This window comes from Piliocolobus tephrosceles, chromosome 3, assembly GCF_002776525.5.
Source record: "Piliocolobus tephrosceles isolate RC106 chromosome 3, ASM277652v3, whole genome shotgun sequence".
Taxonomy (NCBI): Eukaryota; Metazoa; Chordata; class Mammalia; order Primates; family Cercopithecidae; genus Piliocolobus; species Piliocolobus tephrosceles.
In genome coordinates, this window is record NC_045436.1 from 83,481,951 (window position 1) to 83,506,574 (window position 24,624).

A 24,624-nucleotide genomic window follows, 5' to 3' on the forward strand; every position below is an offset into this window, starting at 1 on the left:
CATTTTAGTACAGAATAAGAGTAAGGCAATCATTAAATTTTAGATTCTTATCAGATCTATCAATCTAGAATAGTTTTTTAAAGCTATAAGTGTATTTTAAGTCAGTTTGTGAGTTGAACACTAGATATTTAAAATTCAACTTTTCATATACCAATGTATGGTGTATTAAGTAAAGACATAAAGTTTCAAATTTTGTTGTATAATTGTTATAATTTTAAACAGATAGTTTCAATAATGATTTTCATACATGGCATTTTAGCCAGTGTTTTAAAAGGTAGCCAAAATCTTTGACTATCTACTAATAAGTAGAATAAAGTTGACAAGGATCAGTTTCCTTTTCTAGATACTAAATTATTCTCAAATTGGAATGTAAGCATTAATATAACTTTCTCAGCAAACAGGATAATGTTAAGAAAGCATTCTCTCTTACAATTTGTAGAAGTATTGTAATTTCAATTTCCAACTTGAATATCATAGTAATGTATTGACTAGTACACGTTTCTTGAAGGAGAGCTTTGACAAGATTAGTAACCAATTATCATTGAAAAAATTGAACTAAACTTAGCCTAGGCTTTCAAAATATGCTATATTTTGAAATCAGTTGAATATACTTTTCTTTAAAGTATACGGATTCTTAAGTTAAATACTCAGCTACATTTACGAGGTTCAACACTCTAATTTTAATGGTGAGGAAATATTTTTTAAAGTATTAACTTATTTCTCAAGGGTAATATTTAATCTTTTTACCTAGTGCTAATTAAAACCAGTGTCATTATTTTTAAACTGTTGCTAGTTAGGCAGGGCATAATAAAAATTGAGTGGGAGTAGTTAATCCAAAATTATCTAAAAGTTTCATATTACTTCAAAGTTTAAATATGCTAGGTTCTATATAACATAAAAAAGTGAAATATTTCAACTGGCTATACTTCAAAGAATGTAATTCACAAGGTTTGAAATTGACCACAATTCCTAAAAATAGTGGGAGAAAGAGAAATGGAAGCAATGCTCTTCCATATTTATAAAGGTCTGCTCGTGACTAGCCTAAAATTTTTTCAGCTGTTATGTATTCTTGTACGCGAGTAATTGGGAGTTCAATCAGCATCTGCTAGTCTTTCATTATTTTTTATTTATTTGTGTGGGTACATAGTAGATGTATGCATTTATGAGTTACATGAGATATTTTGATACAGGCATGCAATGTATAATAATCACATCAGGATGGAGTATCCATCACTTCAAGCATTTATCCTTTATATTACAATTGAATGATACTCTTTTTTTTTTTTTTAATTATACTTTAAGTTCTAGGGTACATGTGCATAATGTGCAGGTTTGTTACATATGTATGTATGTGCCATGTTGGTGTGCTGCACCCATCAACTCATCAGCACCCATCAATTCATCATTTATATCAGGTATAACTCCCCAATGCAATCCCTCCCCCCTCCCCCCTCCCCATGATAGGCCCCATTGTGTGATGTTCCCCTTCCCGAGTCCAAGTGAGCTCATTGTTCAGTTCCCACCTATGAGTGAGAACATGCGGTGTTTGGTTTTCTCTTCTTGTGATAGTTTGCTAAGAATGATGGTTTCCAGCTGCATCCATGTCCCTACAAAGGACGCAAACTCATCCTTTTTTGTGGCTGCATAGTATTCCATGGTGTATATGTGCCACATTTTCTTAATCCAGTCTGTCATTGATGGACATTTGGGTTGGTTCCAAGTCTTTGCTATTGGGAATAGTGCTGCAATAAACATACGTGTGCATGTGTCTTTATAGCAGCATGATTTATGATCCTTTGGGTATATACCCAGTAATGGGATGGCTGGGTCAAATGGTATTTCTAGTTCTAGATCCTTGAGGAATCGCCACACTGTTTTCCACAATGGTTGAACTAGTTTACAGTCCCACCAACAGTGCAAAAGTGTTGCTATTTCTCCACATCCTCTCCAGCACCTGTTGTTTCCTGATTTTTTAATGATTGCCATTCTAACTGGTGTGAGATGGTATCTCATTGTGGTTTTGATTTGCATTTCTCTGATGGCCAGTGATGATGAGCATTTTTTCATGTGTCTGTTGGCTGTATGAATGTCTTCTTTTGAGAAATGTCTGTTCATATCCTTTCCCCACTTTTGGATGGGGTTGTTTGTTTTTTTCTTGTATATTTGTTTGAGTTCTTTGTAGATTCTGGAAATGAGCCCTTTGTCAGATGAGTAGATTGCAAAAATTTTCTCCCATTCTGTAGGTTGCCTGTTCACTCTGATGGTAGTTTCTTTTGCTGTGCAGAAGCTCTTTAGTTTAATGAGATCCCATTGGTCAATTTTGGCTTTTGTTACCATTGCTTTTGGTGTTTTAGACATGAAGTCCTTGCCCATGCCTATGTCCTGAATGGTATTCCCTAGGTTTTCTTCTAGGGTTTTTATGGTTTTAGGTCTAATATTTAAGACTCTAATGCATCTTGAATTAATTTTTGCATAAGGTGTAAGGAAGGGATCCAGTTTCAGCTTTCTACATATGGCTAGCCGGTTTTCCCAGCACCATTTGTTAAATAGGGAATCCTTTCCCCATTTCTTGTTTTTGTCAGGTTTGTCAAAGATCAGATGGTTGTAGATGTGTGGCATTATTTCTGAGGACTCCGTTCTGTTCCATTGGTCTATATCTCTGTTTTGGTACCAGTACCATGCTGTTTTGGTTACTGTAGCCTTGTAGTATAGTTTGAAGTCAGGTAGCGTGACGCCTCCGGCTTTGTCCTTTTGACTTAGGATTGTCTTGGCAATGCGGGCTCTTTTTTGGTTCCATATGAACTTTAAAGCAGTTTTTTCCAATTCTGTGAAGAAACTCATTGGTAGCTTGATGGGGATGGCATTGAATCTATAAATAACCTTGGGCAGTATGGCCATTTTCACGATATTGATTCTTCCTATCCATGAGCATGGTATGTTCTTCCATTTGTTTGTGTCCTCTTTGATTTCACTGAGCAGTGGTTTGTAGTTCTCCTTGAAGAGGTCCTTTACATCCCTTGTAAGTTGGATTCCTAGGTATTTTATTCTCTTTGAAGCAATTGTGAATGGAAGTTCATTCCTGATTTGGCTCTCTGCTTGTCTGTTACTGGTGTATAAGAATGCTTGTGATTTTTGCACATTAATTTTGTATCCTGAGACTTTGCTGAAGTTGCTTATCAGCTTAAGAAGATTTTGGGCTGAGATGATGAGGTTTTATAAATATAAAATCATGTCATCTGCAAACAGGGACAATTTGACTTCTTCTTTTCCTTCAGAAAGAAATCTGAATACCCTTGATTTCTTTCTCCTGCCTGATTGCCCTAGCCAGAACTTCCAACACTATGTTGAATAGGAGTGGTGAGAGAGGGCATCCCTGTCTTGTGCCAGTTTTCAAAGGGAATTTTTCCAGTTTTTGCCCATTCAGTATGATATTAGCTGTGGGTTTGTCATAAATAGCTCTTATTATTTTGAGGTACGTTCCATCAATACCGAATTTGTTGAGCGTTTTTAGCATGAAGGGCTGTTGAATTTTGTCAAAGGCCTTTTCTGCTTCTATTGAGATAATCATGTGGTTCTTGTCTTTGGTTCTGTTTATATGCTGGATTACGTTGATTGATTTGCGAATGTTGAACCAGCCTTGCATCCCAGGGATGAAGCCCACTTGATCATGGTGGATAAGCTTTTTGATGTGCTGCTGAATCCGGTTTGCCAGTATTTTATTGAGGATTTTTGCATCGATGTTCATCAGGGAGATTGGTCTAAAATTCTCTTTTTTTGTTGTATCTCTGCCAGGCTTTGGTATCAGGATGATGTTGGCCTCATAAAATGAGTTAGGGAGGATTCCCTCTTTTTCTATTAATTGGAATAGTTTCAGAAGGAATGGTACCAGCTCCTCCTTGTACCTCTGGTAGAATTCAGCTGTGAATCCATCTGGTCCTGGGCTTTTTTTGGTGGGTAGGCTATTAATTGTTGCCTCAATTTCAGAGCCTGCTATTGGTCTATTCAGGGATTCAACTTCTTCCTGGTTTAGTCTTGGGAGAGTGTATGTGTCCAGGAAATTATCCATTTCTTCTAGATTTTCTAGTTGATTTGCGTAGAGGTGTTTATAGTATTCTCTGATGGTAGTTTGTATTTCTGTGGGGTCGGTGGTGATATCCCCTTTATCATTTTTTATTGCGTCTATTTGATTCCTCTCTCTTTTCTTCTTTATTAGCCTTGCTAGCGGTCTGTCAATTTTGTTGGTCTTTTCAAAAAACCAACTCCTGGATTCATTGATTTTTTGGAGGGTTTTTTGTGTCTCTATCTCCTTCAGTTCTGCTCTGATCTTAGTTATTTCTTGCCTTCTGCTAGCTTTTGAATGTGTTTGCTCTTGCCTCTCTAGTTCTTTTAATTGTGATGTTAGAGTGTCAATTTTAGATCTTTCCTGCTTTCTCCTGTGGGCACTTAGTGCTATAAATTTCCCTCTACACACTGCTTTAAATGTGTCCCAGAGATTCTGGTATGTTGTATCTTTGTTCTCATTGGTTTCAAAGAACATCTTGATTTCTGCTTTCATTTCGTTATGTACCCAGTAGTCATTCAGGAGCAGGTTGTTCAGTTTCCATGTAGTTGAGCGGTTTTGATTGAGTTTCTTAGTCCTGAGTTCTAGTTTGATTGCACTGTGGTCAGAGAGACAGTTTGTTATAATTTCTGTTCTTTTACATTTGCTGAGGAGTGCTTTACTTCCAATTATGTGGTCAATTTTGGAATAAGTGCGATGTGGTGCTGAGAAGAATGTATATTCTGTTGACTTGGGGTGGAGAGTTCTATAGATGTCTATTAGGTCCGCTTGGTGCAGAGATGAGTTCAATTCCTGGATATCCTTGTTAACTTTCTGTCTCGTTGATCTGTCTAATGTTGACGGTGGAGTGTTGACGTCTCCCATTATTATTGTATGGGAGTCTAATGATACTCTTTTAGTAATTTTAAATATACGATTAAATTATTGATGACTGTAGTCATTCTGTTGTGCTATATAATATGGGAACTTATTCATTCTTTGAACTATATTTTTGTACCCAATAACACTCCTCACTTCACTCCTACTTTCCCACTATGCTTCCAACCTCTGGAACCTTCCTTCTACTCTCTAGCTCCATGAGCTCAATTATTTTCATTTCTAGCTACCACACATAAGTGAGACCATACAAACTTCATCTTTCTGTGCCTGGTTTATTTCACTTAACATAATGATCTCCAGTTGCATCCACGTTGTTACAAGTGAAAGAATCTCATTCTTTTGTGGCTGAAAAGTACTCCATTGTGTATATGTACCACATTTTGTTTATCCATTCGTCTGTTGATGGACATTTAGGTTGCTTCTCATCTTGGCTATTGTGAATAATGTTGCAATAAACATGGCAATGGATATGTCTCTTTGACATGCTGATTTCCTTCCTTTTGGTTATGTACCTAGGAGTGGGATTGCTGGATCATATGATAGTGCTATTTTTATTTTTATTTGAGAAACCTCCAAACTGTTCTCCATAGTGTTTGTGTTAATTTACATTCTCATCAACAGTATAAGAGTTCCCTTTTCTCCACATCCTTGCCAGGATTTGTGATTGCCTGACTTTTGAATAAAGCCATTTTAGTTGGGGTAAAATGATATCTCATTGTAGTTTGGAACTACATTTCTTTGATGATCAGTGACGTTGAGCATCTTTTCTATGCTTGTTTGCCATTTGTATGTCTTCTTTTGAGAAATGTCTATTCAGATCCTTTGCCCAATTTTAATTGGAATATTAGATTTTTTTTTCCTACAGAGTTGTTTGAGTTATTGATATATTCTGGTTATTAACTCTGTCAGATGGAGAGATTGTAAATACTTTCTCGCATTCTGTGGGTTATCTCTTCACTTTGCTGATTGCTTCCTTTGCTGCACAGAAGCTTTTTAACTTGATGTGATCTCCTTTTGTCTATTTTGGTTTTGGTTGCCTGTGCTTGTGGGGTATTACTCAAGAACTCTTTGCCTTGTTCAACGTCCTGGATCATTTACCCAATGTTTTTGTGTAGTAGTTTCATAGTTCAGATTTGATTTTTGTATAAATTACATAGCCCCTTTGAGGCTATTTTCTAGATGTTGTAGGTATGCTTCATTATTTTTTATTTGTTTTTCTTTCTTTCTTTTTTTTTTTTTTACTTTTGAGACAGAGTCTTGCTCTGTCACCCAGGCTAGAGTGCAGTGGGGCCATCTCTGCTCACTGCTAGCTCCGCTTCCTGGGTTCATGCCATTCTCCTGCCTCAGACTCCTGAGTAGCTGGGACTACAGGCGCCTGCCACCACTCCCAGCTAAGTTTTTGTATTTTTAGTAGAGATGGGGTTTCACCATGTTAGCCAGGATGGTCTCGATCTCCTGACCTCATGATCTGCCCACCTTGGCCTCCCAAAGTTCTCGGATTACAGGCTTGAGCCACTGTGCCAGGCCTTGTTTTTCTTTTGTTTTCTCTTACTGTACATTTTCAAATAGCCTGCCTTCAAGGTCACTAATTCTTTCTTCTGTTTGATCAATTCTGCTGTTAAAAGACTAATACATTCCTTAGTACATAAATTCTATTTTTCAACTCCAGCAACTTTTTTTGATTCTTTTTAATTATTTCAATCTCTTTGTTAAATTTATTTGATAGAATTCTGAATTCCTTCTTTGTGCTCTCTTGAATTTCTTTGAGTTTCCTTAAAACTGCAGTTTGGAATTCTCTGTCTGAAAGGTCATATATCTTTGTTTCTCCAGAATTGGTTGTTGTTGCCTTGTTTAGTTCATTGCATGAGGTCATGTTTTCCTGGATGGTCTTGATGCACGTATGTTTGTCTGTGTCTGGGAATTGAAGAGTTTGTAATTTATTGTAGTCTTTGCAGTCTAGCCCCATTTGGACCCATCTTTCTTGGGAAGGATTTCTAGATATTCAAAAAGACTTGGGTGTTGTGATCTAGGTCATATCTGCATTAGGGTGTACCACATACCTAGTAGGCCTGTGGTTCTTGCAGACTCACAGAGATACTGCCTTGTTGGTCTTGGATAAGATCCAGAGGAATTCTCTGGATTTCTAGACAGAGACTCTTGTTCTCTTCCTTCACTTTCTTCCAAATATAGTCCCCTTTCCGGTTCTGAGCCACCTGGAGCTGGTTGGGGTGACACAAGCAGCCTGTGGTCACCACCACTGGAACTGCACTGGGTCACACATTAAGCAAAAACAGCACTGGGGTTCACCCAAAGCCTGTTTTAATCACCGCCTGGCTACCATCTATGCTTGTAGGCTGGCATACTACAACAAGCAGGTGTCGAAGCCAGCCAGGCTTGTGTCTTTCCCTTCAGGGTGGTAAGTTCTCCCAGGTAGATCCAGAGGTGTTCTGGTGGGTCCAGAGTTCCTCTTAGGTGGGTCTAGAGGTGCTGTCTGGGAGTCAGGGACTAGAGTAAAAAATCTGAGAAGTTTATTTTGTGTTCTATTGTACTGTGGGTGAGCTGACCTTCAAACCACAAGAATCAGTTGGTTCCCTCCTTCCCTCTTCATTTCAAAGGCAGAGGATCCTTCCTGTGGCCACCACTGCCACAGGCCCAAGGGAGTACTGCCAGACTACCACCTATGTTCACTTAAGGCCCAGGGTGTTTTAAGTCAGCTTGTGGTGAATGCTATCTGGCCTGGGATTCACTCTTCAGGGCAGTGGGCTGCCGTCTGGTCCAGGTAGGTCCAAAAATGTCCAAGTGTCAAGGTCTGTAATCGGAGACCCTAAGAGCCCACTTTGTGCCCTACCTCCTTGTGGCTGAGCTGTTACTTAACATGGAAGACAAAGTCCCCTTTACTTTTCCCTTAGCTTTTCTCAAGCAGAGGGTGTTTTTCACTGTAGCCACCACAGCTAGGAATGTGCTGAGTCTCACTTGAAGCTAGCAAGTCTCAGGCTCACCCAAGGCCCATGGTGTACTACCCGGGTATTGCCACTGGTTATTCAAGCTCCCAAAGGCTTTTTAGTCAGCCAGTGATGGGTCTTGCTGTGACTGGGTCCTTCCCTTGAAGGCAGTGAGTTCCCTTCTAGTCCAGGTTGTGTCTAGAAATGTCATGCTGGACCTGGAATCTGGAAAGGGAGCCTCATAACTCTGACTGGTGCCCTATCTTATTGTGGCTGAGCTAGTATCCAAGATGCAAAACGAAGTCTTCTTTACTCTTTCGTCTCCTTTCCCAAGTGGAAGGAGCCAGTCCCTTTTGAACCCATGAGCCCTGCTGCCTGGGATTGTGGGGAGGTAGTACATGCACTCCCTTAGTCAGCCCCACTGATGTCTCAGTAGGTTGTGCACCACCCAAGTCCACTGGTTGTGAGTCCAGCACAGCACTATGACTCACGTAGGAGTTGCAGTCTTGGTGGCCTATACCGCATTTAAAGTTTATTTGGAGCCCCAGAGGACTTTAGCCCACTGTGGTGAGGCGTGGAGGAACTCAACTTCTGACCCATGGGATGGGTGACTCCTGTCTGGTTAGGGCTGGATTAAATATTCCCTCTATGCACAGGCATCAGCTAGATTCAGATCAGTTTTGCTTTCTCCTGTGACATGGCAGCACTGAATTCCAAGCAATGTCTAACAATTGTTGTGTGCTCTCTCTCCCAAGGGCACAGATTCTCTCTCCATGCCACATGGCTGCTGCTGGGGATGGGATGGGGGTGTCACTGGCAATTCAAGACTGTCTTTACTACACTCTTCAGTGTCTCTTTCAGCTATATGACGTTAAAATCAGATACTGTGAGAGCTCTCATGATTTTTGGTTCTTATGGAATGATTTTTTTTGTGTGTGTGTAGATAGTTGTTACATTGGTGTCCTTCTGGAGTGATGATCAGTGGAGGCTTCTATTTGACCATCCTGCTCCACCCTGTGTAGTCTTTTATAATTAAGAGTCTGGCTCAGAGTAGTGTATAGAATGGTTTTTCCCAATAGTCATGATTAGTTTGCACTCATGTAGCCATGAGCCTTTTTTTTATGTCTGATGTCCAATCTGTAATATCAAAGGTGTATTCTCTAGGAGACTACATATGAATAAACGGCCCAAGTAATCATATGAATTCAAAATAACATGATTACTAGTAATAGCTGTATTCTAAACAATTCCAGACCAATATTTTGATTTTAGATAAAAAGAAAAAAAATTAAGAGAAGAGCCAGCTATATTTTAAAATTTTATTATTTTCAGCAATATGCGTATTAGTGCCTAGATATCAATGGTCATACCAATAACTGACTGTAAAAGAAATCCAAGGACAAAGAGATTTATTTGAGGAGTCCATGACATAAAGGGCCATTTCGTATTATTTTAGCCTAGGATACAAACCAAGAGGAAGACATATATACTGGAACTTTAAAATGTCTTACTTTTTTGAAATATTCTAGAAGAGTTACACTCCCAGTCTGAATTAGTATTTCTACTTTGAAATTGTGGAGTAATGAAATCAAAAGGAAATGTTTTGCCTTACTCTCACCATTTATATAGAGACAAAATTAAAAAAAAAAATCCCTCTTCCTTTGTGTTCCCTCTGGGACACTGAATTCAAAAATAAAAGAAACACTCAGATTAAATTTTTATCTCTTTCTAGAAAAACATTACATGCATATGAAAAAAACTCTAATTTACAATTACTGGGTTTATTTTAATTTGTTTAGGAGTGCATAGTGAAATGTTTAAAAAAATCTGAACTAATATGAAAGAAATAAAAGACAGAAACTAAGCAGGTACTATACAGAAATTATTCTGAAATACCCAGAACATAACACCAGTTATTTACTGTGATGATACCTAAGATATAGCTCTAAGAAATTATCCCAAGAAGAGAGTATCTTTCAACGTGAGCAAGATGTTATATACGGCAGGTTGAAATTACAAAGGGGAAAGAGATACTGTTCATGTAAGAGGGCCATGTTTTTGAAACTTTCCTCACTTTAGGATTCCTTTGTAGGTGCCAGAGGCCATTTGGTTGTTCATGTACATTATTTTTAAGAAAAACTTTTTGAAAGAAAAATAAAATTGAATTACATACATAGTAGATACATTTTTGTACAACCTGAAATGAGTAAATTGATCTGGAAAAGCTCATTCGTACCTTTTGTTTTCAAATACTAGAAATCATTGTAAATGTTAACCAAACATAAATACGGTCTAGTATTATTTGTCAATATCAGAGAAAACGCACTATTAAAATGCAATCCATTTTGTACATTGCATTTTTAAAACCTGATTGATCATTGTTAAGTGAGTTTTTGTAGCTAAGTGTTTTTAAGATTGTTGAGTGTTTTTTAAAGGAAATGTTCATGTGTTGCTAGTAGTACTATGTAAATAAATTAGTCATAAATGGAACAAATAATAATGATTGGCATAATCAGTAGGACTCATTTATCTTTGATGAAACCTCTCCAAGATGCATTAGGTACACACCAACTGTGGAGAAAAGGATGGAATGTGTTTCCTTTTAACTCCACAAATTTATGAAAAATCTAACTTATTTAGTTGCATAATGGTAGTAGAAAAAATCTTGATAAAAATAATCATAGTAAAATATAGACATAATATTTTTAGAGATGTTTTTGTTTCATGTAAATTAGAAACAACCTTTTTCATGTCACTCAATAAATTGTAGAATAGTATTAATACAATCCTTATCCTTTAATCATACATATATATAAAATGTCTTATCAGGAGAAAGAACACACAGAGAAAGCGAAAGAAATAAAGAGAGACAAGAGGGGATGGAGGAAAGTTAGATATCTATTAGAAAATTATTGGACTTTCTAGAAGAGATGTCATTCCTGGAATAAAAGAAGCTTTAAGTAGATTATAGAATACATCAGAGACATTCTTTTCAATAAATGACAAAGAAAGACAGAGTTGCAAAAATACAATCAACTGGAATAGTGAAATTTGGTAAGATTTTAGCAATTTCAGCAGAGTAAGAATACTTTACAAAAGATAATTTTTAAGAAGTATTTCTGTAATGAAGTAACTATTATATAGCAAACTGATGTAGTATGTAGACAGTGACTATACAAAACCAAAAGAAAAAAAGAAAAGAAAAAAATTAAAACAAAGACATTAAAAATAGGAGTAGAGCATCAGATCATATTGTATTAACATGCCATGACTAGATTGTTTTTCTTTCTGATGTACCATAGCCTATGCAAATGCTAGGTAAACAACATGGACCAGTACCTTTCTTTTGGCCTTTAGCTGCTCATGATACTTGTCACAGGTATCTCCTGGGATTTCTCCTCCCCAGAGAGTAATTCCAACAATGGTGTATGTGATGCCCATGATGAGCAATGGGAAACAGTACACCAGTATAATGACGATAATGTGGTAACTACAAAAAATAAGAAACACACATGCTGAAGACTTATTGGAATGAAATAGTGGGGACTGCATTTGCTTAGTTTTAAATCATAATTAAAACTACCAAGAGTTATTTCTACATTATTTCTATACATTCAGCTCAAAATTCCATCAAAATATCATGCTATTGTCACTTATATTTATGTTTCAAATGCTGCCAGTTGATGTTTGTCGATCTTTACTTGGTATATGAAAACTATAGCTGGGTTGAAGGGCTCAGTTAAACACATGTTCTCCTTGCCTAGAGGCTGAGGATGAACGACTTTCCACTGCTTTGTATTCTGCTTGGTAATTGTTTAGCTAAACTAATTAAATGTGTCATTGGAGGAAAAGGGAAGGGATAGAATAAACAAATCAACTGGCATATATTTTCTCCTATATAGGACTATCTTTTATATTGCTGCAACATCAGACATACGTAAATTGTTTTTCATTCTAATGGGAGGAAAAAATTAAGTGATACTCTGAGCCATAATGAATCCACAAGTTACTACAATTTTTAAAAATCAGGTAAAGACATTTACATGCAATTTTCCAGAGCCACGGTCCATTTGATTGCATTATTAACTTGGTAAAAACGAAACAAAACATGTTGACATAGTAGTCAAACCAGAAGTATGCTGCTGTAAATTATCAAATTAAATTCTGGTATTTAGTAGCTTTCAATCAAAATTATAAGAATTCAATTAGAGACGAAAAGGAGAGTAAGCCATATTCCAATAGCCCAAATAGAATTTTACAATCTTTTGTGTGGATTTCACTGTCTTGGAAAGCTTTAAAGTAATTTAGAAGTTTGTTGTAACAGTCTTCTCCATACCAGTGGTTTTTCTTTGTAAAGTGAATCTTAAATACCCTTGTCTTTCCGTTTCTCAGTAGATTACCAAGTATTGATTTAAAGTCAATGAGGAAGTAATTCAGTCAACAAATAATTTGCAGATGATAACATTATCATACAATTAAGACGTATTAATGAGTAGCATATAGTACTCAGTTTAATATGCACTGCCTGATTTTCCTTAAATAAGTGCTTCTTAATATTTTTGTTCAAAAATCTGAACTTTGGGTAGAGCAAAGGTAGATAAAATGACTGCTTTAAAAGACAACCATTATTTGCACCATTTGCTATTTTTAAAGGGACAAATTGATGAGTAAAATAGAAAAATAAGCATTTTATTGAAATAAAATTTAAATGACTATAATTTAAAAATAAAATGCAAACAATTACACAATTACATTATTATTCCTTTTTGCTTGATTTGAGGTGGGTATAAAATATGAACCAAATTTTACCATATATTATAATATTAATATTTACTTTTCAATCTAGTGTTGAGGGTTTTTAATGCTTTTTGCTTGTAAGCAAAAGAACATAAACCAAACCAAACTAAAATAAAATTAGATAACTTACTAGAGTGCTCCTTCCATTCAACTAAGCTCCCTAAAAGAGCAATCAACACATTTGGGCTTTGATTTCTTTCTTCTCACTAATTTCTCAATCAATAACACAATGCTTTTCTTTGCACATTGCTTTTATCTTTCATCACTTCCATCAGGAAACTCTCCAGTACCATCCCACATGGACATTCTCATATTTCCAATGAAAAACCTTAGTAACTTACACAAACTTATTGACCACATACAAATAATACTATATTACAGTATTTTTATATATTTCCTTTTCCAAATAATGTATGAACCCTGGGGGAAATGTCTGTCTTATTTGTTTAATTGTTGCTCCTAATCTGTAGTTTCCTAAGTGATTGATAAACTGAATTGAAAATCATAATAGAGAATTAACTTACGTGAAATGTTGTTTGGGACCTTCTGGCCATTGCACAAAGCAGAGAGTACGGCCAGGCATGACTTTGGTTTTGGAATAAAGACATTGAGGGAAGGCAAGCAGAAATGCTAGAATCCAAATACTTCCAATGACAATCTTGGTTGCTGTGGCAGACAGTCTGGGTTTCAGGGGATCAATAATAGCCATATACCTATATAAAAACAAACAAAACCATTTTGTTGGTTTTCTTTGTAACAGTTTGAAACGGAGTTTCAAAGGTATTTCAAAGGTGTTTCAATAGTTACAGTCATTGCTCTTTTGGGAAACCAGTTGATAAGGACTGCTTGAGTAGAGCCAGCATAGAATGGTAATCATGGCATAGTCTAGGAATCAGGCAGATCTAGGTTCAAATTCTATTCTGACACTTGTTTAAACTTTTTGAACATCAGCTTTATTATTTTTAAAATCGAAGTAAGAACACCCATCTCTTGAGGTAAAGTGAGGATCAACAGATACAAGTCAGTGGTGCCCAGCCTTTTTGGTACCAAGGATCGGTTTTATGGAACATAGTTTTTTCCATGAACTGGCAGTGGGTGAAGGAGCGATGGTTTGGGGATGATTCAAGGGCATTACATTTATTCCACACTTTATTTCTGTTGTGATTCCGTTGTAATATATAATAAAATAATTATACAACTCACCATAATGTAGAATCAGTGGGAGCCCTGAGCTTGTTTTCCTGCAACTAGACGGTCCCATCCGGGGTTGATGGGAGACAGTGACAGGTCATCAGACGTTAAGTTCTCATAAGGAATACTCAACTCAGATCCTTTGCACGTACAGTTCATAATAGGGTTTGTTTTCTATGAGAATCTAGTGCCGCTGACCTGACAGGAGGCAGAGCTCACGCAGTAAGGCGAACACTGGGGAATGGCAGTAAATATAGATGAAGCTCCCTAGCTCACCAGCCACCACTCACCTCCTGCTGTGCAGCCTGGTTCCTAACAGGCCAGGAACTGGTACTGGTCCCTGACCCAGGGAACTGGGGACCTCTGATGTAAGTGAAAGATATTAATGATTTGGTGTTGTGCCTAACACATTAGAATTCATAAATGTCTGTTGAATGGAATTGGAAAGGCACTTAACAAGTGCTTACAAATACTGGTTTCACAGCTCAAAACCTTCATGTCTCCTCTGTATGTTTAACTTTAAAAAATATAATTCTGGAGAAATAATATGGATTATACCACATACTTGACAAAGATGAGAAACTCCTATAAAAGATATGGTCCACAAACCCATTTAAGAGCAGCAAGAGACAAGTTCAGAATTTCCGTGATTAATAAATCAAGTTTGATTGAGGTTATGCCTTCCTGTTATACCTCATAATGAATTCATACTGCATCATGAATGTGTTCATGGTGCCTATCTGTGTAACTACATATAATACTGTTGTAACGGAAAAATATATTTGAGTCTCTAAAAAGTATACTTAAAGCACACTTAAATATGACTTTTGGAGGGCAACTTCTTGGGGAAGTTAGGAATTCTGTAAATATGGTAAGTACAGGTAGTAACAATATAGCTGAAAGAAGCAACTTTCAATTTTGAACTGGAGATAGCATGGCTAATTGCCAAATTCTAGCTAATGTTCAGAGGCAAAAATAGTATGTACCAAATAAATTAGATTTCTGTAATAAAACACAATCTTTATATTGTTTCAATTCTACTTTTGGTCATTTTATGTTTATAAAATATATTTTGATTTATGAAAAATTTTCAGAGGTAATACTTTCATCAGAGAATGAATATCACATAGGCCAAAAAATGTTAACCTTAAGAATAAATATTTTAAAATAAGGATATTTCATCAATATGTTTGTAACTCTTTGTTGTTGTAACTACTGGGCAGAATTAAATCTTCAGAAGATTTTGTGAAAATTATCTATATAGTATTCTTAATACTAACTATAGTCATTATTTACCTAAGGAAAATAGTCTTAATTCATTGTGTATAACAGCTATTAGGTAAACATGTAACTTAGATTTAAAAAATAATCATATTTGTCCTTTTGTGACTGGCTTAATTCACTGCATGATTCCAAATATATGTAGTACCTTAAAGAGTGAAACTTATGAAAGTGTAGAACAGATGATGATTGTTGGGGGCTCAATGGGTATAAAATTTTAATAATGCAAGATAAAGAAGTTCTAGATGTCTGCTGTATAACATAGTATCTATAGTTAACAATAAAGTATCATGAACTTGATTATGTTAAAAGGATAGATCTCATGTTAAGTGTTCTTAACACACACACACAACAAATACACACACATAAGAATACAAGGACATTTTTCGAGGTGATTGATATGTTTAGTGCCTTGATTGTGGTGATATTACATTTGTCCAAACTCATCAAAATGTATACATTAAATATGTGCATTTTTTGCATATCAAGTATACCCCAATAAAGCTTACAGAAAGAGAAAAGAAAAAATAATGATAAAAAAGTATCTAAGTTTAGGAAAACAATGTGAACTCTACAAAGAAAAAAATGCGTATGTTTCAAATAGGAGACTTTAAAATTCATCTCTCATGCTTATGTTGGTGAAGATAATAATAAAAAAATTATTGATTGTTAACCGTAACTAGGGTACATAATGTATGTAAGAAGGTTACATACATCATATATACTCAATAGCCATAATAATCCAACCACTAGAATAATACTATTACCTCTATTTTACAGAAAAGAAAACTGACTTAAAAGATTATTGGAATTGCTCATAATGATCCAGATAATAAAAGAAAGAGCTAGAATTTTAAGCCATTTATGCCAGTCTTCAGAGACAATATAGATACAGATTATAGCTTTTGAATATAACCATTTATTTTAGTAGAGAAACAAATATGACCATTTATTTTAGAAGAGAAATATATATATTCTCCTCCACAATATATATGTGTTTGATACTTATATATTACATATGTGTGTGTGTTAGAGATACCTATCAAAGAATCAGAAGTAGAATTTTGCCATTTTGCATTTTTGAATCTCAAAGCCTTTATGTGTAACATTAAAACAAAAGTAAAATATATAAAGAAATTGTATGTGGGTATTTATGTTCCTGCTCATGTTGATTATAACTCACATAACATTTATCTCAATATAGGAATTATTTCTGTATTGGTGTTTCAAAGCCAAGCACTTGTCAATACATTTGTTGTACTGAACTGAATATCCCTCAAACCTCATTATAATCTTTTGCTTTGTTGCTTGCTCTGGCGTCTAATGATTGCGATTTAGATATTTAGAAAGTTGAGTTTTTGAGACTAAAAGGAGAAATGGAATAAAACAAGCAGGCTTAAAGCCCTGTCCAACTCCTGTAGCACAGATAATTCAAAGTAAACTGCAAAGCACATTGATTCTTCTGGCTAGTCTAATTAGTCTAATGCTAGAGAAATTATTTTCTGAAATAATTTGTACCTGTTAGAAATTAATTTCTAACAGGTAGAATATTGTGTTATTTGAATTATATGGAAATAATCAATTTATGTTCTCATAAACATGTTAGTGATAGTAGAGATACTGAAACTTCTAGCATACCTTTTTGTCATAGCTGATCTGATCCATGATTCACTTATTCAATAAAACATTTATTGAATGCCTACTATGGTATTCCAAATGCTAGTAATCCAACACTGTGCAAAAACGGTTTTCTGTGAGGTAGAAAAATACTTCCCAAATTGTGAAGTCCGTACCATTTGTGAAGCAGACAAATATTAATCAAATAATCTCACCAGTAAATGTAAATTACAGATGTGACAACTGTTACGAAGGTAAGGCCAACTGTATACATGAACTGAGAAAAATACATTTAGATTGTACTTCAATTTTCCCTAAGAAAAGTCATTCTAGGTTGAAACTTGGAAGGATAACCAGGCAAGGTGGCAGAAGAGTGAAGGTTGCAAAGACTTCTGGGAGAATGAACAGCAAGTGAAAAACTCCTGTGTTGATGGTGGTTTTTTAAATTATTTTATTTTATGTTATGTTATTTTATTTTTTTGAGACTAAGTCTCGCTCTGTCACACAGGCTGTAATTGCAGTGGCACAATCTTGGCTCATGGCAACCTCCGCCTCCCAGGTTCAAGCAATTCTATTGTCTCAGCCTCCTGAGTAGCTGGGACTACAGGTGCCCGCCACCATGCCTGGCTTGTTTTTGTATTTTTAGTAGAGATGGGGTTTCACCATATTGGTCAGGCTGGTCTCAAATTCCTGACCTCAAGTGATCCGCCTGCCTCGGCCTCCCAAAGTTCTGGGATTACAGGCGTGAGCCACCGCTCCAGCCTGATGGTGGGTTTTTATGGTTTGAATTGTGACCCTCCAAAAAAGATACATTGAGGACCCAACACCCAGTATCACAGACCTTATTTGGAAACAGAGTCTTTACATAGGTAATTGGGCTTAAATCAGGTCATTAGGGTGGTCTCTAACCCAATATGACTAGTGTCCTTGTTTAAAGGGAAAATTTGGAAACAGATATATAGGGAGAATGTGATGTGAAGACAGAATATTGAAATGAGGCATCAATAAGCCAAGAAACAGCAAAGATGGCCAGCAAATCACCAGAAGCTAGGTTAAGAAAAGGAAAGAGTCCCATACAGGTTCTTGAGGGAGCATGTATCATGGAGCACTGATTTCAAACTTCCAGCTTCCAGAACAATAAGACTATAAATTACTGTTATTTAAAGGCACCCAAATGTGTGGTATATTGTTATAGCAGCCATAACAAACTAAGATAGTGGGTACAGGTGGGAGAAGCATTGATTATTGATTGTTAACCGTAACTAGGGTACATAATGTATGTAATAGGGTTACATACATCATATATACTTAATAGCCATAATAATCCAACCACTGGAATAATACTATTGCCTCTATTTTACTAAAGAATATGAACATTTATATTCTTTAGTAATTACAGGATACTGCAATCGATACACAGAAAGTAAAGAGGGAAGGTGGTTTAAGATGAAGTTATAGTACAGGTGGTAGATTTTTTTTTTTTCCTGTGGGATGTAATTGAGGCAATTTTATCAGAGAAGTAGAATAATCAGATTTCCTCCAGAAAAGAGCTTCGAGCTTCAATCTGGAGACTGAAAGAGGAAAAGAATGGAAACAAAGATTGGGCACGGTGGCTTAGACCTGTAACCCTAGCACTTTGGGAGCCCAAGGCGGGCACATAACTTGAGGCCAGGAGTTTGAGACCAGCCTGGCCAACATGGAGAAACCTCATCTCTACTAGAAATACAAAAATTAACCTGGTGTGGTGGCACATGCCTGTAATCCCAGCTACTTAAGACATTGAGGTATGAGCATCACTTGAACCTGGGAGGTGGAGGCTGCAGTGAGCAGAGATCACATCATTGCCCTTCAGCCTGAGTGACAGATCAAGACTCTGTCTCATAAAAAATAAAATTATATATATATATATATATATATATATATATAGAATGGAAGCAGGGAAGTAAGTTATCTAACGTATGTTCTGATTTGGGTCAGAGATAATTGCTGCTTAGAATAGGGCGTTACACTGGAGGCTGAATTAAATGAATGGTTTGAGGAAAGTAAAGAAATACCAAAATACTGTTGTAGAAAGGGACACTTAGTTGGCCAAAGAAATAGGGAGAATTGCCAGGCTCTGGTAAAAACTTATGTGAAATTTTTGATTTGGAATTCGTTTGGGCACCAATATTTTCTATGCCATAACTTTCTTCAGCAAAAATAATTTGCATGGAGAGAATGGATACTTAGGCTCACCTGAACAAACATTTTCTGGACCTTGAGAAGAAATAGTCAGATCTGAGATATAATTTCACCCAAATAATTGTCAGTACTTTATTCCTTTAAAAAATATTTTATGTGATCACATCAGCTTTTCCAAGGTTTTTTGCTGAGTTGCTCATCACCATTCTTCCTTCACCAGATTCTTAAAGACATTAGAATCACCTTAGTAGGATTATTTCATAAGTAACAGCTAAGAGCTGATTCTTTACTCTTCATATTAGCATATCACCTAAACATGTTTTAAAGTCACTTTTTATTACCTTTTATAGAAGCTGAAATTCTCAGAAGCATCTATTGAAAGCTAATAGTTTTAAAGCCACCTCTTAACAGTTTTCCTTTCCACTCTAATACCAGACCACTTTGCATTACCACTTACTATTTTTCTGGTATAATTGAGGTGATCTTTTATGTTTACTTGTTGTCTTTTGAAAAGCAGATTATTTTGGATGTAACTTTTGTTTGCCTGCTGTCAATAAGAAAGCCTTTTCAATTTTGTAAGTGTTATTTGTATCTATTATAATTCTTCCTTTTGTTGGCATTTTTATTAAGTTGTTTCTGGATTTCCATGTGCTTTTACAGATTTTCAAGTTTTGCAGTAAAGACAGAGTGCAGCCTTCAGATATTTACTTGATTGTAGAAACTATGCAAAAAATAATGTGCCTAAAATGATATGAATTTTACTGTCTTCCAATCAATTTGCGCCTGGTCATAGTAGAATATGTTCTAGTCTGTTAAGTCCCAAACACAAAATGCGGTCTGGCTACTCTCTGTGCAAAATAAAGATTAGTTGCAACAGCTGCTCATGACCCATAAAGTTTCAACTTCTGGCCTTCAGTGCTAGAGTATTTTCCGCTTTGACAAATCATTTGAGAGATACATGACCTTTGTCAAAATTGCATTTTTTAGATACATTTTATTTTGTGATTTTTTTCATAACTGTCTTTTCTATTCTTTTGTTTGTTTGTTTGTTTGTTTGATGGGCCTCTTGCTCTGTTGCCAAGGCTGGAGTGTAGAGGTGTGATCACAGCTCATTGCAACCTCCAACTCTTGGCTCAAGCGATCTTTCTGCCTCAGCCCTCTCAGTAGCTGAGACTACAGGTGATTGCCTGGCTAGTTCTTTGTTGTTGTTTTTTTTTTTTTTTTTTTTTTTTTTGAAACGGAGTCTCGCTCTGTCACCCAGGCTGGAGTGCTGTGGCCGGATCTCAGCTCACTGCAAGCTCCGCCTCCCGGGTTCACGCCATTCTCCTGCCTCAGCCTCCCGAGTAGCTGGGACTACAGGCGCCGCCAAGTCGCCCGGCTAGTTTTTTGTAGTTTTTAGTAGAGACGGGGTTTCACCGTGTTAGCCAGGATGGTCTCGATCTCCTGACCTCGTGATCCGCCCGTCTCGGCCTCCCAAAGTGCTGGGATTACAGGCTTGAGCCACCGCGCCCGGCCTTTTTTTTTTTTTAGAGATGAGGATTCGCCATGTTGCCCAGGCTGGTCTTGAATTCTTGGGTTCAAGCGTTCTGTCCACCTTGGCCTCCCAAAGTGCTAGGATTACAGGCATGAACCACCAAACCCGGCCCATAACTATCTTAGACAAACTTAAGAGTAAATGAATCAATCAGGTGATTATAAATGTTATCTTAATAAATTTCAAAGTCAGTGAGCTTTTATTAAAATCATCTATATTTGCTGACTCATATATGACTCATATATGAATATGACTATTCATATAGGTATATATGAATATATACATATAATAGGATATTATCTGTCAAGAAAAAAATCACTTGTTCATCTACTCAAATTCTTTGATTTTTATAAGTAAAATGTATATACCGATATTCGAGGAAAATTTATATTTTAAACAGCTTCAGAATAGTGAAAGAATTTGTTTCCATGTTATAAGTTTTCAATTTAAATTTAGAATTAGGTTTATCTACTCATTTATGTATTTATTTTAAACAACTTCTTGAATGCCAACTATCTTCTGGGATTTTGTTATCTTCTTTGGCAATATTGGTGAACAAAATAGAAGTAGCTCCTGCCCTTGTGGAGTTCACAGTCTAATGCAGAAGAAATATATTACTCAAGTAGTCACAAAATAGGTTAGAAATTATCACACAAATGTCCCTTGAAGTAATGTTGCCTCCTGGATATTTGGTTAAATGTTCCTTGAGGCTTTAATGTAATGGTCTGTGTGCTCAGTATCGTTCCCCATGAGTTTTGAAGTTACCAATCTGACTTTTAAAGTTCCCTCTGTCATTATTCTTAATCCGTATAAAATATACATATGATTTCCAAAAGAAATTTAATTATATAAAACATTTCAGATTTCAAAATTTATGAGAGAGGAGAATACACTGCCATTCTTTGTCCTGATGTTTGTCATTGAGTTTGTTCTCTTTGTAACGTTCACCTAATTTTCTAAAACCCTACACATATCATGGGTGACTCTTCATTTACAACCTCTTGTGAAGTTTAACCCAGTCCCTCACTCCCTCATTAAACTAGTAGGCCTAGCTCAACCTTTTGGAAATGCTAGTGAATAAAAATTTCCTCATTTTTTACAGTGTGATAGTATAAAGTTACATACAAGTAATTATGAAGCATAAAATAGGGAATTTGACCTCGTCTTGGTTAAAGACGACACAGTGGTAAAGACATTAGATATAACTTCCACAAGAAAGCAACATTAAGATTAGAAAAATAAGTGGGGGCTTATTTAGGATGAAGGTGGGGATGAGAGAAGAAAGTTGAACAGCAAAGTCCTGAGGTAGGAGAAAGCAGAGTGCATTTGGGGAACTATGGAAGGCCAGCTCTACAGCATACAGGATAGGGAAAAAACAGGTGGTGCTGAATGAAGCTAGAGATGTAGGTATTAAACATGACCTCATTAATATATTGATTATAAATATAAATTTATATAAAATTTATATAAATATAAATTTTAAAATAACATTAAAAGTAATAATTGCTAACGCGTGAATGCTTAGGTACCATGCACTCTTCTAAGAACTTTATATATAACTCATTTAATACTAAAATTTTAATTTTTTATATAAATAGTAATTACAAAATGATTTGTATCAAAATGCTGCATCAGCAAAGAATATTACATGAAACAATGTCTACTCAAAATTTCAGATACAGATTTAGAAGTAGTACTCTATAGTGGCAATATAAAACTTGCTAAATTTTTTGCTACTTATACTATTTCTGTAATAAGTAGTTTCAAAATCAGAACATATTTGATTATTTCACCTATGAGATATAAAATTCTAAATCACTCTTTTGAAGTCCAGTTTACTGACATTTTGTGTCACCTCTATATTGTCTCAAAAACCACTTCCATAAGTAACTTCAAAAGAGCTGCTTCATAAAGTCACTTCAGTGTTATCAATTACATATTAAAAACTTTGAGTTCAGGCCCGGGCATAGTGGCTCATGCCTGTAATCCCAGCACTTCGGGAGGTTGAGGTGGGTGGATCACCTGAGGTCAGAAGTTCGAGACCAGCCTGGTCAACATGTTGAAACTCCTTCTCTACTAAAAATACAAAAATTAGTCAGGCGTGATGGCACATGCCTGTAATCCCAGCTACTCGGGAGGCTGAGGCAGGAGAATCACTTGAACCTAGGAGGCGGAGGTTGCAGTGAGTCAAGATTGCACCATTGCACTCCAGCTTGGACACAGAGTGAGACTTTGTCTCAAACAAACAAAACAAAAACCAAAAAACTTTGAGCTCAAATATTTTTAGCTCCCACATACGGGTACTAAAGAAGATAGGGTAAAGAAAGTACAGTTAATAAGTGCAAAAATACAATTAGATAGAAGAAATAAGATCTAGTGTTCAGTATCAAAATAGGGCAGCTTACAGCTAATAGTAATTTATTGTATATTTCTAAATAACTGAGTAACTAAAAGACTAGAATTAGAATGTTTCTAACACAAAAGAATGCTAACTGCTTGAGGTGATGGATACTCTAATAACTCTGATTTGATCATTACACATTATATGCTTTTATCAAAATATTACATGTGTCCCATAAATATGTACACCTATTATGTATTTATAATAAGGTAAAAATACTGGTACACTAAAAGACCACACTTTACCACTTATCTTACATGAACGTAAGAAATCTGCACTTAAACCCCCTCAAAGTTGTACAATATTTGAAAGAAATAACAAAGATTAAAACAAATTTTATTAAAACAACTTTATTGAGGGTTTAATTCCTTATGAAAACACCTTTGAACTCTTAGAAGGTTATCATTATTTCTTTTGAGATGGGGTCTCTGTCACCCAGACTGGAGTGCAGTGGTGTGACCTTTGCTCACTGCAACCTCTGCCTCCTGGGCTCAAGTGACATCCCACCTCAGTCTCCTGAGGAGCTGGGACCACAGGTGTGCACCAACACTCCCGGCTATTTTTTATATTTTTAGTAGAGATAGTGGGATTTCACCATGTTGTCCAGGCTGGCCTTGAACTCCTGAGCTCAAACAACGAGCCCGCCTCAGTTTCCCAAATTGGTGAACCAACACACTTGGCCAGAAGATTATTTTTTTGAAAGCAATTCCTTCACTGACATACAGGAGTACCTTGGATATGTTGTAGGTCTGGTTCCAGATCACTACAATAAAGTGAACATTGCAGTAAAGCAAGTCACAGAAATTCTAGGTTTCCCAGCACACTTAAAGCTTATGTTTCCACTGTACTGTAGTCTATCAGGTGTGCAATAGCATTATATCTAAAAAATGTACATAACTTAATTAAAAATTACTGATAAAAATGCTAATGATCATCTGATCCTTCAGCAAGTTATAATCATTTGCTTGTGGAGATTCTTCCTTCAATGTCGGTAGCTGCTGACTGATCAGGGTGGTGGTTGCTGAAAGTTGAGGTGGCTTTTGCAATTTTTGGTTAGTATGTAAGAATGCATTTCTACTTTTATTTTAATCTTTAATTTTTTTTGAGTATTTAACAGTTGTCTCAGGCAGGTGTGGTGGCTCACACCTGTAATCCCAGCACTTTGGGAGGCGGAGGCGGGCAGATCACCTGAGGTCAGGAGTTCAAGACCTACCTGGCCAACATGATGAAACCCCGTCTCTACTAAAAATACAAAAAATTAGCCAGTCATGGTGGCTTGCACCTGTAATCCCAGCTACTCGGGAGGCTGAGGCAGGAGAATTGCTTGAACTTGGGAAGTGGAGGGTGTAGTGAGCTGAGATTGTACCACTGCGCTCCAACCTAGGTGACAGAGTGAGACTCTGTCTCAAAAAAAAAAAAAAAAAAAAAGGCATATGTATTTATGAAGTATATGTGATATTTTGATGCAATCATACTATGTGTAATCATCTGATCAAAATAATTAGGATATCCATCAGCTCAAGGATTTATCATTTCTTTGTGTTGGGAACATTCCAAATCCACTCCTCTAGTTATTTTGGAATACACAATATAGTTTTTTGGCTCCAAGTATGAGTGAGAATATACAATATCTGTCTTTCTGTGCTTGGCTTATTTCACTTAACATAATGTCCTTCAGTTTTATTCATATTGTTGCAAAAGGCAGGATTTCATTTTTTCATGGCTGAATAGTATTCCATTG

General features: G+C 36.1%; 1 protein-coding gene across 1 annotated transcript in view; it reads right to left on the reverse strand.

Annotated features, from left to right (window-relative positions):
- Nucleotides 1–24,624, reverse strand: part of TACR3 (tachykinin receptor 3) — a 108,721-nt gene that overhangs the window by 49,979 nt on the left and 34,118 nt on the right. The window contains exons 2-3 of the mRNA XM_023220068.1: nt 13,203–13,391; nt 11,221–11,371 (exon numbers count right to left, since the gene is read on the reverse strand). Of these exons, the coding sequence (XP_023075836.1) occupies nt 11,221–11,371; nt 13,203–13,391 (340 nt within the window). The remainder of the gene's footprint in view (nt 1–11,220; nt 11,372–13,202; nt 13,392–24,624) is intronic.